The 19363-nt window shown below is 39.7% G+C and overlaps 1 protein-coding gene across 6 annotated transcripts in view; it reads right to left on the bottom strand.

Moving 5' to 3' along the window:
- PLCB4 (phospholipase C beta 4) overlaps positions 1-19363 on the bottom strand; it is a 194266-nt gene that overhangs the window by 157427 nt on the left and 17476 nt on the right. For all 6 annotated transcript variants that reach the window (XM_069008967.1, XM_069008962.1, XM_069008964.1 and 3 more), the window contains exon 2: positions 17066-17125. Coding sequence is in view for 4 of the 6 variants with exons in the window: in XM_069008962.1 (XP_068865063.1) it covers positions 17066-17125 (60 nt within the window). In the remaining 2 variants the exon portion in view is untranslated. The remainder of the gene's footprint in view (positions 1-17065; positions 17126-19363) is intronic.

Raw genomic sequence — 19363 nt, 5'->3', positions numbered from 1 at the left:
CGTTTGGGCAGTAACCCACCTCACTGGACCCTTAAACGTAGTTTCGGACTCGCTGTATGTAGTGGGCGTCGCCTCAAGAATTGAGGATGCAGTCATTAAGGAAGTACAAAACAAAAGGCTTTATGAACTCTTTCTGCAACTAAAACGCGCCCTAAGAGAACGGTCACACCCCTATTCCATTCTCCATATTCGCAGCCACATGTGGAATGAAGGCCTGGGTGAAGGAAATGAAAGAGCAGATAAACTTGTCTCGCTTGCCCAAAATATTCTCCCGAAACAAACAATGGCGCGAGAAAGCCATGCTATTTTTCATCAGAATTCCAAAGGCTTGTCAAGGGAATTTGGTATCCCAATTGAAGAGGCAAAAGCCATAGTTAAAGCGTGTCCTGTGTGCAGTTTCCACAATAAGGGGCTAGGTTTAGGAGCAGGTGTTAACCCCAGGGGCCTAAAGGCTAACGAAATTTGGCAAATGGATGTCACTCATGTCGCCAGCTTTGGACGGCTAAAATATGTTCATGTTACTATAGACACCTATAGTCATTTTATGTGGGCAACTGCTCAAGCAGGAGAAACAGCCAAACATGTTGAACGCCACATGAATAGCTGTATTGCTATCATGGGAGTCCCTATAACAGTTAAAACAGACAATGGGCCCGCCTATTGCAGTATGCGAATAGCCAAATATATGACCCAATGGAATATTGTCCACAAAAGGGGAATTCCTCACTCCCCCACGGGTCAAGCAATTGTGGAAAGAGCACACGGTACATTAAAACAGTATCTAGAAAAATATCCTGACATTCCTAATACCCAAGACAAACTACTGAAATGCTTATTTGTTTTAAATCATCTTTGCATTTTTGGAGATAGACAGTCTCCTCCTGCCATAATCCATTTTACCCCACCTTCTAATCCGCAACCAGAAGTGTGGGTCAGATTTAAAGACCCCCAGTCAGGATTATGGCAGGACCCAGCCAAAGTTTTGTACTGGGGCAGAGGTTATGTTTGTGTTTCTACCCCGACAGGACCGCAGTGGATCCCTGCCAAATGGACTAAGCCAGCTTATACGCAGGGACAGTCCGCGACAGAGGAAGAAGAGACGACTCCAACAGGTGGTCTCACAAGTGCTACATAACACCGAAGAGGAATTCCATACTAAATTTCTAGTAGACTCTGAACGGGAAATTGAAGAGACCCTCATTCCCCGATTATACGCGGACTTTTTGCCACATTGCCAACGCTCATGCATTGTTTGTTATAATTGTTGCCATTTAAGCTCGGGTTAGAATTCATTGCAGAGGTTGTAATTTACAGTGGTGGATCTTTCAGCGACAAGTGTCCACAGGGTTAAGGTGTCTCAATTGTGAGTTTCAGTGGAATCGAGCATCAGCTCAGGAAAATCTTGATAAACTAACGGGAGTACCTCTAGATCAGAGTTTAGCGTTACTAGAAAATATCAAAGACCTCCACCTACGAGAATTGCGGTGGGAATTAAAGCATATTAGCTAACAAACGTTCCGCTATCCTAGAAGCCCGTCACAAGACAGGCCTTGATGTCCCAGAGCTGTGGCAGGTTAAACCCCATGACTGGGACAATGCGTGCCGCCGGTATACTCGCCGTATTGGGTCTTCTAAGCGTCCCAGGCACTTTGGCCCTCAAGCATAGATACCCTCCTAAGCTATTCGATCCAAGGCAAAATGTTTGGGTATCTTTGGCACACGAATTAAATACAACTACGTTCTGTGCCAGCTTAGCTACCCCAAGTACTCCTTTTCTTACGTGCCTAATAGGAGTCCCCCTAACAAATACAACTTGGCTCCATTTCAGGTCAGCCGCCAATGATACAGGGTTCCGATCAGGCCGAATTACTGGCAATAACATCATTGAAAGTTTCGAGCAGTATGATGTATGGGATGACCGCCTCCCATTCGGGCCTGAGCCGCAAGAGATTGAATTGATTGATTCTTTAAACGCCACTAGTTGCTTTTATATAGATAGCAGAAATTCACACTGCTCTGAAGGCACGCATACCAACTGCTGGAAAAATGTATCTACTCCTACTTGGTTGTCTCCCATAGGGAACAGTTTAGAATGGGAAAAATCGTGGTGCAACCACACTGGTAGGACACAGGAAAAACCTGCACCAGGCACAGTCATACCCAGAAGGCTGCCCCCTGGATATTTTCTAATTTGCGGAAATCGTGCTTGGTCCGGCATCCCTACCTTGCCCGTTGGCGGTCCGTGTACAATCGGACAGCTTAGTTTAGCCCTTCCACAGCACCACCCAAATAAAACCCACCCCACCAGATGGCGCAGAGACCTATCCCAGACCCTCCAATCAAATTGTGATGATGAATTGACCTTGTGGAACAAGTGGGAGGTAATTTTTTCATCACTATTTTTGCCTGGAGGGGCAGCAGCTCGAGCTCATCGCAATATAGAGAGATTAAGCTGCTGGGTAGTGAAGCAAGCAAATGGAACAAGTAGAGTACTGTCCGCACTTGCAGATGATTTAAGCACAGTCCAGCATGCTGTATTACAAAATAGAGCTGCTATTGATTTTCTGTTGTTAGCTCATGGACACGGGTGTGAAGAATTTGAGGGATTATGCTGCATGGATCTAAATGATCATTCTCGCTCTATTCATGCAGAGATTCAACAGCTTATAAATCACTCTCAAAAAATTAAGGAAGATACAGGTTTCTTTGGCCTAGATGGGCTGGTCAGTGAACTGGGATTGGGTGGTTGGGTAAGAAGCATGGTAAAAACATTGTTTCTCTTATTGATTATGGTTTTGGTAGGATTAGTCCTGTTCAGCTGCGCTCTAACTTGTATCAAGAGGGTACTCCTAAAAACAACAACTCTGAGCATGATAGCACATAAAGAAAACGGGGGAAGTGTAGAGAGCTTATCTGAGGAATGGCTGCGCAGCAGAGGACATGATAAGATAGAGCCTTGCAGGATGTAGGAGTTAGCCTGTCGTGGGAAAAGGGGTTTCTTATCATCAAGGTGTCCAACAGGACACAAGCCAGAGCAGATTGGAATGAAGAAACCATCACCGCGGGGTGTGTTGTTCCCACGAGAGAAGATGACCAATCGTGAGCTCAGGTTTTGCAATATGTATGAGCTGTTTAAGTGTTGTATAAATAAGAGATGAAAAGACAATAAAATCGAGGCTTGCCGATCATGAAATCATGAGCTTGTCTCCCGCGCCTTTCCCGACAGACACCCAAGTCCCTTTTGACACCTGACATGAGAACTGCGACTGCAGGTGAGCACATAAACACATTCAAGCACAAACAATGAGAAAGCAAGTATGCAAACTGGACAGAACTTCTCTGGGGTTGTTTCATGACTGGAAGAAAAGCAGAAGCAGCAGTTCATCTCAACTCCAAAAAAACAAGTAATATAAAAATACAATAAAAACTATCCATGGAGCTAACAGAAAACAACAAGCAACTCTGACTCAGCACAGCTGAAACAAAATCGAAATCAAATGGCTGTATTGCCCTTTTCCCACTTTTACCAAAGAGTCAGCCTAAAAGCACAAGGATGTAAAAATGCTCTAGTTTGGCAGAATAAGTCACATTCCATAAAAGACCTATTATTAGCTTTGTCACTGTTCTATTTGTCTTCAATGTCTTTTCTAATAAAACCTAGAAGAATGAAGGGCAATATAACTATTTCTAAATCTCTATGTAAACAAAAAGGAATGTCCCTGTTTATTTTTTGTACAGAACTAAACACCATATCAATGATAAATTATTTAGGGAGCAGGCTGCGTTCATGCTGACCTTACCTGCCACTGACTGAGAATTTTCCATCCACACCAAATAGGGAACAGCTTACAGGACACAAAGTTGATTTTTATAGTGTCAGACATATTTACTTCTCTTTCTAAATGAAAAGTGTACAATAAACCTTATGACCAGCCTCCAAGAGGGTTTTGTCTTCTCATGCATTATAAAGGGGAACTTTTAAGTGCTGCCAAATGAAGCTCTTAAGAAATCATACCTTGAAACTACTGAAATACTGTAGAAACCATCAGTCACCAAGTCAAACTCCCTAACAACTGATCAGCTACAGCTCCTTCTGTTGGATAAACCTGCACTACACATTTTCTTCCATATTAGCCAAAGACTATTTGAAGTAAAACTTTTCAGCTTTTCCTCTTTGATTATTAAATATCCTTCAGCCTCACATTATCCAAGAAGCCTCTGTGAAAAGAGCATACTCTATTCTTCAAAGCTGCTGCAGAAGAAAGGGGAAACTGAGGAAAGAGATGTTCGCATCTGTCAGAAAAGAGAGAAATGGCAAAGGAGATGGTAGCAGCACCACAATAACCCCCAGGGCCCTTATCCATGCACAAAAGCTCAGATGTACATTGTGGACTTGAGGAAAAAAACAGATCATGGGTCACAAGCACATTATTATATATATATATACATATATATTTACATCATGTAACCTCCTTCTTCCTATGATCTACATAAAGAGTGTCTTTGCAGACCAGCATTTATTCTTTCACTCAATAAGGATGCACAAGTTTCATTTTCAGTCCTTCCTTACCTGCTGTTCACACATATACATGGACCTACCTGTGAGACAGAAACTGGACTTGAGACAACCCACTCAAGAGATTCAAAGCTTTCCATTATAGACTTGATGTATTCTGGTTTGAGTTATTTTTAAGAAACATTAATCATTAGCAGTAAAAAACCAAAAAAATTAAAAGTGATGTTTCCTTCCTCTGTACAAAATGGTACATGCCATGGTTAGATTGTACATCATAATCACTTGTATGTTTAATATCAGCACAAAAATCAAAATAAAGGGGTATAAGATACACGCGTTTCCCTTTCACACCCTTTAGCTGGCAAATCCTGTTTCTTTGCTACTTTTCTGGGTGTGGAGCATCTCTTTTTATGTCTCCAGAAACAAAACCAGATTCAAACACACATGGTGCTTTGGAATTCTGAAAGAACTCTGTGTTTTGCTGACCTTTAATTTAGCTCTGAACACTGACTCTTGTGGTCCAACACATCTACCCCAGCGACTCCAAAAGATGTTTACCTACACACTGCTCTACCCTGTTATTCAGCAATTCTGCAGGAATGCTTTAATTCACTGACCCCTGGGAGTGCCTTGTAATATCTCCCATAATTCAAAAAGCAAATTCATACAGTATGGGAAAGCACCTCACTGCAAAAGGGCTAACAACCATCATGTAGCAGCAGTGACTGCACGTGGTCAGTAAAAATGAGAGAGAAGAATCCAGTGGTGATGAAAAGCACATTATCCAGGACAAGGCCAAGAACTACTTCCAGCACCACCAGTCCAATGGCAACATAGAATCAGCTTTTAATTAGATTCAACTTCTGCAGCCAGTAGGCACAGCTGGTGAAATCCTGGCGTGCCAAACTAGAAGAGCAATGCTCCCATTCATGTTAAAAGAAGATCAGGAATTTCATCTGTTGTCATAGTAGCAAATAAATACATTATTTACTTTCGTACCCCCTGCTAAAAGCAGAATAGAGTAAAAAAGAAGTGACCACATGATTTGCTTGGTTCAACAGGGTTTAGAAATTCTGACTTGCTTAGCATTATTTATCATTCATTAGAGAAGCCATAGGGAAGGAACTTCTCTTTGTCCTTCTGCACATGCATGGAAAGGAACAAAATCTCCTTTGCCACCTAATAAGAGGACCTAATACAGCTTCCTCAATTATTGGTGTTTTCTGTTACAGGGCAAATTCAGGGTTCTCTTAAACAAAAGCAGGATATAAGTATTTCTTCTCATTCAAGCCAAATGAAGAAAAGAACAGCAAGACTATCTGCAACCATGCTAAATTCAAGATAAGATCCTGAGACATATTTCTTCATGTCTTTTAAGAAATGGAAATATAATTTGGCACGTTAGAGTCACACAAATGCCCAACCCATTACCATAGTACTGTGTTCTACCACAGTTCTTCTTTTCATATTTATTTGCTGATCGATGAACAAAACTTTGCCACTTTTTGACATTGCTCAGTACAACTGGAGTGGGAATGGCAACACGTGCCTGGTTAAACAATTAATTACTTATTAAGAAGAAAACCATCACTGTGATTGACCAGCATCACTCTTCTTATGCTCTGCTTCCCTGCATCAGTACAAGATAGGAAGACGAGACACTCAGGCACCAAAATAAAGCATTTCAACCACAACCTGCCACAGAAGCTGCAAGACTTTGTGAAAAGACCTGATCATATCAACAGTCGCCAACTAAGTTAATAAATTGAAGTGACCCATGGGAAAGAAAGGTCAAAAAAAACAACAAGCAAAAAAACTCCACAAAACCACCACAATACAAATTTATATGGTTTCTTTCTTAGAGCCTGTTAATGCAACTAGAAAAACCAGTCCCACTGATGTTAGCAGGCTATACAGCAAACTCATGATCTTTATATTTTACATAAGGGGGAACTCAACTGATAGAAAATGTTATTAGTGCCTGTGAAGTGTCCTGGCTGAAAAGCTGTCCAGGGATTAGAATAATTAAAAACTATTCAGGCTCTGCCCCTTAAATCTGATTCTACTCCAATAAAACCATTCAATTTTTTCTTTCAACTGTGAAAAGGATTTGGCCTTAAATTACAATACTCTGATAGCTAAATTTACAGAATTAGCAATACCCTGAAAATGTAGAACCGCAGAGAGAAAAGAGAGCTCATAAAAAATAAACCTTATGGGATTGTCAATTAAGATATTTTAGCTTCCCAACTTAAAATAAATGGAAAATATGCCATATGAACCTCTGTAGATATTCAATCATTTTATTTTTATTATATTGAGACCCATAATTGTACCTGGAAGGAAGGAAAAACTGGATCACTTTGTCCCCATTGGTCTAAAAGCACAAGTACCATCAGGAGACATACCTGACTCTCTGGCAGAGTGAACAGTGATGAGACCTGCATTAGCAAAGCTTCAGATGGAAGAAAAAATAATTAGGACAGTCAGAAAAATTTCAGAGGATTTAATTGTTCACACAGCTATGGAATAAAATCCACACCATTTTGAATGTTTAATGAAGCCATAGCCGAGTAAGGAGAGCAGTGCACACCTAATCAAATGTAAATACTGCCGTGTACTTCATTACATATGCTGAATAAAAATACTCCTGGACCTTAACTTTACCTTCTGTGGCGTGCCCCATACTCACAATTTAGGATTTGCTCTGGAAAACTTGTTTTGGACTGTACCATGCAGGCTATGAAAAACAGAATGGAATCTCATGTGTGTGAGTTTTACCAGGTAAGTTTGACAAATTTGCCTTTATCCCTCCTTCACAACATTTGCATAGAAATAATCTTCTAGGTAAAGACAGCTTGACTGGAGTTAATAATGTCCCCTCACTGAACTGAGGTGTTTAAGTTGAAGAAGAGTAATTTGCCTGTAGAGAGAACTTGAGTATAAAAAGCCAGCTGAGACAAAGGGTCTTTGCACTTAGTATTAAGCATTTATCACAACTGACAATGGAAAAATAAAGAAATGCCAAAACAGGAAACTATTCCCAGGAGGACAAAACCAAGACTGAAGTTTAACATCCAGCAAGAGCCTGCTCCTGTCCTTCTCTTTATTTACATGTGTGGTCAGCTGCACCAGAACACACTCAGTACAGAAATGTTTGTGCAAGAAAGGCCTTGCTGGCACTGCTTCTTGAAAAATTGTCCTAAAGGAACATTCCCGTAAGAGACATTTTATGAAGGCAGTCTTGCTATAACCCTAATGGCTGCAAGCAGCAAAACAACACCTCCAGTAAAGCAGAAGCAGCAGCTTTCCTAGTGCAGCCCATAAAATCAGGGTAGGCAAATTTCTAACAGCCTCCTATTTCAGTGCCAGACTTGCCAATATCCCCCATTTATGGCTCCTCTAAAAGGAGTAATAAACCATCTGCATCTCTGTTTAAGTAAAGCTTACAGAAAACACTTCACTGCAAAAGGGACAATAGTTTAAAGTAAAGAATGCCATGAAAGATGTTTCTACACTTAAAAAACCTCGAGATGAGTGGATCTGAGCTATTTATTGCATTGCCTTTTATATCTTCCCGAAGTATCTTACAGAACACACGTACCTGGTACAGCCAGACCTTGAAGTGGAGCTGACACAGTGCAGCAAACATTTTGTTTACCAGACACATACATAATTCAATTTGCAGACATTTGCAAATGTTAGCTTTCAGACTGTCCTCCTAATGGGTTCTTTAACAACTCAGGAGATGCACAGGAACTGTGGATGTATAAAGATAATCACTCTCAGGAGTAAATTATTCCATCTAGCCTTTTAGTAATGTTTTAGCCTCATAATGACAAACAGAAAGAGCCATTTCAAGCAACACATAGCTGCTGGCTCTAAGGAAATCTGTCTGATGGACATGTTACACAAGTAAGAGAACCCAGGATCCAATAATTTCTAACTAATTATATCCTGAACATTTGTTGTGATGTTTGGAAAACTTCTGGATGTTTTAGTTACTCCAGTCTTTGGTGCTGAATGCAGATGTGCAATACCCCTCAAAGGAAACAACATATTTTCTCTTTTTTTGTTGGCAGGTGAAAAGCAAAATTAAAATTTAGTTTGCAGTAAAATTTTCTTTTTGAAGAGGGTTTTTTAACAACTTTTAATATTTCCTACCAAGTTATTATTTTGAATTATTTCAGCAATCTAGCAAAAGAATCAGTCTATTAGACTATATTGTCAAATTCCAAATCAAACTTACAGACAACTCCAAATGTCAAAACATGCTATCTTTTGCAACCATGGGATCATTAAAAAAAGATACCGACTTCAGTGTGAAGAGGAACAAAATGCTTTTAAAAAGAATTCTTAATAAAAACCCCAAAAAATCCCAGGTGAAACCCACCCAACACTTCAAGATTCTCAAGCAACTGAGAGAGTTCAGGTACAAACTTCCAAAGCTAGAGAGAAGGAAGATTACTTTTTTCACCTTTCTGTAAAGTGTCAAAACGTAGTATTAATTCTTCCTGTTCTCAGAAAATCTAGAGAGGACTACCAAGCTATTAAACCTTCTGGTGGATCATTTCTGGTATGAGTTATTAGCATAATTGGGGGCACACTTTATTCTGACCTCTGCAAAACTTTCATTTCCCAAATGTGATAGATACAAAGTGCTTTTATAATACCAATAATGATTATTTCCTATGGGAAACTGCCAATTATAAGTTGGTGAAAAATGCTATATCAGATGTACATTGAGAAAATGAACACACCTACCAACAGTCAGACTAATTAAAGCCATTCCTCAAATATTAATAAAGCTTTTCACTTCCATGGAAGACAACCTGTACATTTTAGTCCAGCTCTATCCTTGTCAGGTCATTCTTTCAACAATAATAAATATTTGATTAGTGGTCAAATACAGCATTCCTGCTATATTTCTTTCCCTGACAGTAAACCAACACATGTGGGAAGCTGTTTTAACATTTAACCACTTGACTTGAATTCACATTGATTATATCAAGTCACATCAAGTGCCAGCAAAAATACTCAAGATAAGGAAACAAACCTCATGTTCTGGACACGGTCCTTAAGGAAAAATAAAAAGCACAGCAAAGATAAGCAGTAAACTGCCAAAGAGCTTGGGGTTTGGGTTTATAATATTGACTTCAGCACCTTCTGCTGCAGCCACAAGTGCAACAGGTAGTGGCTTCCATGGCATCATTTCCTGCTCTCGTGTCACCTGCTGTCCTGTGTCACCTGCTGCCAGCTCATGTGCACTGCCAGGAAAAGGAGGGACAGGGAAAGCACAGCCAAGCCAAAACTGCTGAACATACTGACTGGGCAGAAGGCACAACAACTGCCCTCCCACCAGCACAGCCTCACCTTCACAGCAAATTCAGCGCAAATTAACACTGAAAAGAGAAGTCTTGATAAAGAAAAATCTCTTTCCAAATTGTATGTGACAACAGAAGAGCCTCCATGCTGATACATCAGTGATGAACAGGGGAAAGCCTTTGATTTCCTTCAAAACATGCACCTGGAAACTGCCTCAAACTGCTTAACACTTTAAAAGGGTAAACTTCTCAGTTCACCAACTCTGTTTAAACACAACTTAAAGAGAAAAAAAAATATTCTATAGAATCCAGGCAACAAATTGTTCAATTAAGATATGTAAAAAAGGGCCTGAAGAAAAAGAATTTAAAACCACGCAAGTTTATTTTTTAGATTTTTCAGAATATCTAGCTAGTTGCTTACTACATCCTTAAATGCCTTGACACAAAAGCAGGCCATAAAGGCCTGTACTGAAAAAAAAAAAAAAAAGAATCCAACTAATTTTCAGGCAGACAGACCCAGATGACCTGCAGATGGGCTTGTGTGACCAAATGTTCACAACCAGGAGCTGGATACACATGTCTGCCCATCTGATTGAATGAGGTGAGTGAAGCGCTGCTTCCTTTGTAAGGGAGGAATCTGATCGTCAGGTCCTTTATAAAAACACCCACTGCAAACCCAGCATAAATGGGCAAAGTCTTCCAACTGTACAAATGCCCAAGATAAGGGTGCTGCAGATCTCGGAAAAGCAGTTTATACATCAACACAAGAAATACTTGCAGCATCTACAGTAGCTCCAGAGATGTCCTCCCAACTGCTAACCCAGACTGCAAAAGACCTCATAATGATCTTGTTTACAATCCAAATTTTCAGCCTGGTACAGATCAAAGAGCAAAAGGTGCAGTTATGAAATCTAAGTAGATTTACTCGTGGCTTTTCATTGTGATGTTTAACAAGTCTTATTAGTTTTGAGAAGAAGAAACAACAGCTCAAATATAAACAACTGAAAAGTGGCATGTGTGTCAATAAGCAATAAACAACATTTCCTCTTTGTCTGTACCCTTTGGGTACAGAAAATAACTAGACAGCAGTCTCATCACTCCACATACTGTACCTTTCAAAACTTGGCACAGCAACTTTTACACATTGTGTTTCAGATCAAACAACTCAATACGTGCTTCAGAGATCTGGCAGCAGTTCTTTTGGGAGTTATTTCCTACTTTTCTGGCTTATGCAACCTGTCGAGTTTGGAAAATTTACACTTAGTAGATCCAAAGTATGTACACAGAGAAAGAAGAAATCATAATAGCAGTGATTACAAATGAAGTTTTGAATGTAAATTCGATTTGCCACAGGTATTTCCATTACCTCCAAGAAATCACTCTGATGTGGAACAGCACGTGCCACCTTCTGAGACTGCAGTTTTCACAGGTATTGTGATCAAAAGGGATTTGTTTGGGTAAACAGCTGCAGTAGGGCAGACTCCATCACACACACACACACACTCCCTGTTCTCTACTCCAATACTCATTTTAAGAGCAAAATTACAACAGATATGAACGGTAGAACAAAAGCAAGCTCTGGGAAAGCCATAAGATACTGTGGATTTTTGCCTTTGATTAGCATCTGTTTACAGATTTTTTTATTTTTTTTTTACACTCAACCAAACATTGCTCCTCCATATCAGACCACAAAAGCAGTTAGAGCAAACATCCCTCTGAAATTTTCTACAATTTTAGGGTTTAGAGTAGTCAAAGATGCCAGAATAAAAAAAAAAAAAAATCTTTCTTAATACAATGCATTTTTTGGCAATAATTTAGTAGTTTTCCTTTTTGGCTTCACCAGAAAGCAATAAGGGCTAAAGGTGAATGCACTATTCATGTGACATAAGAAGACATATCAGTTTAACAGAGAGCATCCAACAGGCCAGTAATCTCGCTGTATCAATAGCAGGTCTTGGCAGATAGCTTCAACAGGAGAAGAGAGTCAGAAATGAGTTCAACATTTTTCCCAAACTCAGCTGTGCACACGACCTCTTGCTTCCTTCCCCACCACGTAAGTATTTCCTGTATCTGACAGTTTTATTATTACATTTCCCACTTTTGCTACCTTGCTTCCCTCATCTTGCAGCTCCCCCCATACTTTTCAGCTCATTCTGCTTGTTCTTTCCCTCTCCATTTCGCTCATAATTGGCCTTGGTTGAAGTCAGTGGCAAAAATCCCACTCATCTATCTGCAGAGGGATCCCTCGGGAACATGGGAATGTCACTCACCATCTCTGCCACCACTGCCCTCCAGCTTGGGCACTGAGTCATGCCAACTTCGTGTAGGCTGAGAAACAAGAAAGGGAAGAGTTTCCTTCCTCCACTCCCTTCTATTCTACTCTCTCCACTTCCAGACACACATTCATGCTGGATAATTACAGCAGACTCTTGTGCTCTGGTTTGCTCCTGGATCCAATTCAATCCACTAAGAAAACAACCAGAAAAAAGAAAAGAAGGGGGAGAGGGGAAGCCATAAAGAACCCCAACATGTTTTAGAGAGCTAAACCTGCACAGAACAAAATGGTTTGTGAGAACTTCACTTCCTTCAGGGTTTCTTGAGGCCAAACAATACAAGGTGCCATTTTGTGCCTCTCATTTTCTGACCCATTCTTCCCACACTCCGCATTTTTGGATACAAGCCTAGGTCTTCACACATTTTAAAAGAAGAAGGTTTTACTTCAGGCATTGATAAAATAGAAACTTTGAATAAAACAACACCATGACTTAGTTCTTTACATAACCTTTTCAAAAAACAGCAAATAGTCTTTCCTTCCTAGGGAATGGCAGATAAATCTTTCAGGGGACAGTTTTACAAGCCAGTCACTTAAAGAAATGCACAAAGAAAACAACCTTTCTCAGCCTAAGACAACTCTTATCATAAACAACTAAAATTTACAGGAGCCAAGATTTGTTTCCTCCCTTTTTCTGCATTAGAATGTCTGATGATTCAGGCGTGGTCTAAGACAGACCTACCGCAGACCAATTTAAGGCAGCAGTCTGATAAACTTTGGAGTCCTCTCCAGAAGTCCACCAGTCACTCATTCTTTCACCACTAATGTCTGCTCTGGCAGAAAAAATGAAAACTGACTCAGATAAAAAAAATCACAGAATTATGGAATACTTTTGGTTGGAAGGAGCCTTTAAAGGTCATCTAGTCCAACAGCTCCTGCAATGATCAGAGACATCTTCAATGTGACCAGGTTGCTCAGAGACCAATCCAGCCTAACCTTGAATGTTTCCAGGGACGGGGCACCCACAATTTAACTGGGAAACCTGTTCCAGTTTTTCAATACCTTCACTGTAAAAAAAATTCTTCCTTATATCTAGCCTAAATATAACCAGTTTCAGTTCAAAGCCATTACCCCTTGTCCTGTCACAAAAGATCCTACTAAAAGGTTTGTCCTCATCTTTCTTTAACACCCTCTTAAATATTGAAAGGTGGCAATAAGATTTCCCTGGAGCCTTCTCTTCTCCAGATCAGAAATGACCTTTTAGAATGTTATTTATCAGGTCTGCTTTTGGGCCAGCTCAGTCCCTGCTTCACTCCTAACACAGGCTTTTGGTGTGAACAAGCACCCAGGGATAGGAAATTAGTCTCCAGTCTCACTCCCAGCCTCTATTTTCTTTATCAGTTTAAATGTACATGCAACTGCAGAGAACCTGACAACCGAGACAGTAACAACTGCCATAAATTATCAGTATGCTTTTGTTATCACTTGCTTTTTAGCTCCCAGAGCTCTGCCTCCTCTCTGAACCAACAATCTTTCTCAGGCTGAGACCTTTGCCACTACATGCATTTTCTGCCCTGTCCATGCTCACCTCTCTCACCATAAAGGTCTGCACAACGCTGGATTTTGCTGTAATTAAACAGAACAGTCTTCCAAAGGAAAGCACGAAGACAACAACATGATCACAAGCAGCAGGGAATATTTGGAAAACAAAACTTCATCTGGATGCAGTAAGCTTCATTTATTTTTCTTTTGCCTCTCTATTTTTGTTTTATACTCTTGACTCCAAGTTTTAATGACCGAAGATATTTTAAGCATTCCTGACCTAGAAATGTGCTAAGAATAAGAGAACTTTATTATAAAGAAAACATTGGCCATCTGAAGGGAAACTCAGTGTATACCCCACCTAAGTAAGCTATGCATGTTGCTTATGAACAGCAGATAAGTTCTCATCATAAAAGAACTCAATTTCCAGAAGACACAGATAACATGGATAAAGAATTAGATAGGCTGTAGGATTCAATGGACTTGATTAAGAGAACAAGGGATTCATGGCTAAAATGGATAGAAAATCCAGCTCAGATAGAAAATACTCTCACAAAATACGTTAATTGCTGTGTTTATCAGGGACAGTAAGAAGATATCCAGTGGAGACACAGCCTAAAGCTAGGAGTGGAAACCTCTTTATTTTGACAACAGCAATCTGAGCAAAAGGGCAACTTTTCTTTATTCCTCCCTACAAAGTGCCACTTCCATTTTGGGACCAGTTACCATGCCCCTTATAATGGGCAGGCAGCAAATACTTTGGGACTAAAACTCATCCTAAATTATGCTCAGCAGGTGTGAGAGTTCCACACTGGCACAAGAAAAACAAGTGCAAAATATTTCTGTGATTGTAGCAGGCAGATTACACAGACAGAACTTCATCAAGGTTTGGCCAAGGAAGGCTGCTCTTAGCTCTCTAACTCAGAGATACAGTGACACACAAGTACCCACAGGGGGCACAGGTAATTGAACCAAAAATGCACATGCCAAATATTCAGGCTCTGTCCTTTACAAAAAAACCCTGCAATTCTGTTAATATACCATAGGGATCTTATTTCACCTCCATAAAAATCAACTACGAAGTGTTGATGAATAAAATCAATGAGCTAACTGTGATGAGCAGTACATTGTTTTAGTTATTATTCCAATCAGGAATGCCCAATGAACATCATGCCCAGTCTTACACTACAAACTTGAACTGGGATTCAGCCCTCCCTCCTTTCAACGGTGTTGGAAACCATAGTTTATTTAAAGGATTTTCTTTGGCTAGCCTTCTCTTCAGCTCAGTCTCTTTCAGAGTAGGAGAGGGGTCAAAGTTCCTGCAGCTCCTGATTATTCAATAACATGACTAATGCTCTCCTAAGGGGAACATGATTACAGGTAAATGATGTGTTATGATAAAGGCACCATCTCCCATTTGCACACCCCTGTCCTCCCACCCACCACTATGTAAACAGAATAAACCTTTAAGGACGCACCGGCTGACCTCATCTCCTGAAGAAATACTGCCTGGAATCACACTGTAATGAGACACAGGATAGCACAGAATGGCCTCACTTAATCTTTAACAATATGATATTTTAACAGGCTTCTACCCAGAAAACCTCTCCCAGTCATCTTCAATGCAACCAGTATTAACTGCAGCATGCTGTTCACAGACCCTAAAACTGGCTGTACAAATTGTGACTGCCTGGGGCTACTTCTGTTATGTTATGGAGCCAAGTTCTCCTCATATTTACTTAATTCAAAAATTCTGGAATTTACTATTCCTTTGTTCACAAAGTTTTTTTTCCAAGTTTCTTTGACTTTCAGGGTGGTGTGTAAAGCCTATGGCACATCCTTCTGCATGCTATGGTTAAATGGTTAAAGAAGGGTTCCAGTGGAAAATAGAAAAGCAACATCCCTAACTTCCTTCACTAAAAGCCACACACAAAGTGGCTTTTCCCTCTATTATTAACTCTTATTCTGAAAGCATCAAATGTAATAGACGCTCTAGGTAAACTCATTCATCTCCTATTCCTTTATCAATTTTAACAAATGAACCAACAGTCCTGCCATTAATGGGAATTCATTCTAAGTCTCTTAATAGTAAGATTTCTATTGTTGCACCTGGATAAAAAGTCAGCCCTATCTGTATTTTCAGACCATTGCTCTAAGAAGATATTTACAGAAGTTTCTACTTTCCAAGAAAGCTATTTCTGGCCAATGTAGGCTTATTTTCTTCTTTTTTAATTATTTTAAACTGTACTTGTGCCCACAGAAGAATTATTTTTGTCAGTTACAAATAAACAAACCAACTGTGACAGAACACCGGGTCACAGTGCAACAGATTCCCAAATGCTTGTGGCATACACTACATGGATAAACAAGCAATCCAGGAGTGAAAAACAAGGAAAACAAGTGTGTTTTAATGACTAATGCCAAGGTAGGATAGGTAAAGCACTGCCTACAACCATTGGACCATTACTTCTAATTCTACAATTCTAGATCAACACCACAACCATATCCTTTGGTGTCAATGACTTTTTCTGCACTGAAATTTTCCTACTAAAGATCCCTTTAGAGCAGATCCATCAGCAACTGGAATCCTCATCTGAGATTTCTCACGTGATTTCATTGCAGATGACATCGGAGAATTCTCATGCAAATTTAGGTACGGTTTTAGATGAACAACAAAAAGCAAATACACATCTCATCATTATCACTTCCAAAAATGTCAGTAGGAAGAGTCGTGCATGAGGTCTGTGACCTGCTCTGCTCCTGTGCAGTAGGACAGGAATCAAAGAACTCACCTAAGCTAAGCTTGAGGTCTCAGTCAGGATTAGCCAGAAACTAACATTTGCCACAACAACCTTTTGAGCCTGCTCAAGGCCTGGATTGCTAAAGCAATTAGGATTTTTTGCCAGCTTGGTGCTTCTGAAGGAAAAGTAGTTTTCAGACAGCAGAAGCCAATAGGGTAAGAATCCTTTATGCCAGCAGGATGGATAAAACTTCACTCAGACTAGGAAGAGAACATAAATTGGTGTGCAAGTGACCCATCCCCGAGTACTAAAAAAAAGTAAAAACTTGTTCTCCACAAATTTAAGGTGAGAAGAATCTGCTGGAACCACATAAAACTCCAGCACTTAAGTTGCCTTCGCAGCTGTTTTAGGAATGGTTATCACTGGAGTTTATCAGGCCTGAGTGGGGGACACACAAGTTGCACAGCACCCTCTGAATTTGCAGTTATGACCTAAATTTCTAATAATTTCTCTCCTCTCATGAACCCCAACTGCTGCTTTTTCAGAACACATTTTTCATTCTACTAATATGGACAGTGCAGCATTGCAACAGTAAACTGTATTTTAAACCTGAAGTAAATAACCTGGTAAAAATCAGAATTAAAATGTTCAAAGAACAGAAAATGCATACCTTTTGAAAATCAGAAATTACTCCATAGAAATTCACATTGTAGAGAATGTCTTCCTTTCCCTAAAAAAGAAAAAAAAAGCCTTAATTGTGCATATTCATATTTAATTACCTAATAAAATCACAGTAAACTACTTCAAGACCTTCTTTTTCCCCCAGAAATAATTTCTCCTTATGGATCAGAATATTTACACTATAGCAAATAAATCTTGTGTGCTCAGTGGGTTTTTGTTTGAAGTTAATTTTATTTTGAGATTCCTGTTATTTAAGCAGAAGCATCATAGCTGCAGGTGAAATGAACACATGGTACCCATTCTTCCAAGCATTTAAAACCAGAAAGCAACACAATGGAGACCAAGGATGGAGCAGTGTGTCAGGAGCAGGGAAAATAAAATATTTTATTTTGAGATATATAATCAGGTCTCGTTACCATCCCAGCTTTGGGTAAAAAGTAAATGATGCCATTGTTATTAGTGCTAAAACATATTTGCTCCATTGCTTTTGCCAACACTTTGGAAGGATGAAAGCATCCACTTCTTCTGTGTTTCCCCACCTTTGGAGGGGAAGGAGCAGCACAGAGGTATCCAACACTTCTGTACCTCTGAGCAGCACAAGTGGGCAGGGCTGCTTTGGGGGTGTTACTGTTTACCCCTCTTTTTTTAAAATGCACAGACCCAATTGATTTCCATGAGCACAGAAGTCTCTCAGCAAGCAAAGCAGCAGGTTTAGAGAAACAGGAATGAAAATGACAAAAGAGTGCTCAGAAATGAAATCGAATCCGAATTCAGATTAGAAATTCGTGTTTTGTAAGAGACAATATTTTATTTAAAAAAAACCCAACAAATGTCTTCAGCATTATTGAAAATAATATGAAATTGACTGTTTCTTTTTCAAATGAATTTCTATCAAGAGCTCCTGTACATTAGATCAGAAGCTGTATTTTTCTCTCTTCCATCAAGCTTCCTCTTTCTTCCTTTATAGAAAAAATAAATTGAAGCCTGAAGTTGAGAACATCTCAATATGCACTAGGTGCATACGCAGAATTAAATTTAACCTGCTACTTTTCAGTTTTATGAGGTTTAAGTTTTATGAGAAGAAGGAAAAAAAAAAAGAAAGCAAAAAAATCTCAATATTAGAAACAGATTGCAGAAAACAAGTGTCTCAGCCAAGGGAAGCCAGAGCATGTTGTGGGTCTAGCATTTGCTTTGAGAACTCATGGTGCATAAAACACCCCGAGTATGAGACCAGAGGGACGGAGAACCACAGCAATCACAATTACAGCAATGAGGGCAGTTAAAGAAAATAGTTTCCTCTTCTGTCTAATCCGCCCAAAGTTGCCAAAAATGTCTATTAAAACAGAAGTTGTTCCAAATCATAAATAGCAATGCTGAGAGGATGATGGCTACATACTTTGTTCTCATTAAATATTGACAGCACGCTCTTCTAGTAAGAGACTACACAGTGATTTCCATTTTTTTTTTTTAATTAGTTTTTAATGCTTCAAACTCTCTCATTTTGCTGGTGCACTTTCAGACTGACCCCAGAAGCTCATAATTACATGACAAGACATCACTGGGTCTCCAGGACTTGTCAGCTTCACACAAAAGCATCCTTACACTTACTTCTGGGTCAGCTAGAGCCAACTTAATGCTAAAATAAACTCCCAGTCTGTGCTGGGAAATCAAAGACATGAGAAGAATCTTTTCAAGCATAAGAACTACTTTGTTAGTCTGCAATAGAAGATACACCTCAGACATTTTTGTTGTCTTGCAGATTGCGGTCAGATTTCAACACGGTTACATCAGCGCCGAATCCAGCCCAGCTCCACTGGAATCAGAAGCATCCCACCATGCCTAATGCACATAACAGAAACAGAACCTGCTTCCCAACTGGTTTTAATCATCTACAGCTTTCTGGGCAGAATGGCCACTGGGCCCTGAAATTTCTCATGTTCCATGTAAACACATGAGTACAATCTCATAAATTTAATGAAGAAAATCAGTTTCTTTCTAGTCATGCAAATACCAAAAAAATCTCTCTCTTTTTTCACCAGTTAAGTATTTCTTCAGAAGCTTATTTGTGTCCAAAATCTCCAGTGGCCCTTTCAGTGAGACTGTAAATTCTTTGAGGGAAATGCTTAGAGCCAGAGTTAAGCCTCAGTTACAGAAACACTGAGCAGCTTGTAATTCACAGTAACAGAACAGCTGATGGGGGAATGGACAGCAGCTGCAGCCTCAGGTCTGTCCTTCATTCCACAACTGGGTGTAAATGCTAAAATAAAAAAACCCTACAATTTTCATT

The sequence above is a fragment of the Aphelocoma coerulescens genome, chromosome 3 (genome assembly GCF_041296385.1).
Source record: "Aphelocoma coerulescens isolate FSJ_1873_10779 chromosome 3, UR_Acoe_1.0, whole genome shotgun sequence".
Taxonomy (NCBI): domain Eukaryota; kingdom Metazoa; phylum Chordata; class Aves; order Passeriformes; family Corvidae; genus Aphelocoma; species Aphelocoma coerulescens.
Note: the sequence above shows the minus strand (reverse complement) of the source record. Positions and strands in the feature narration are given on the sequence as shown.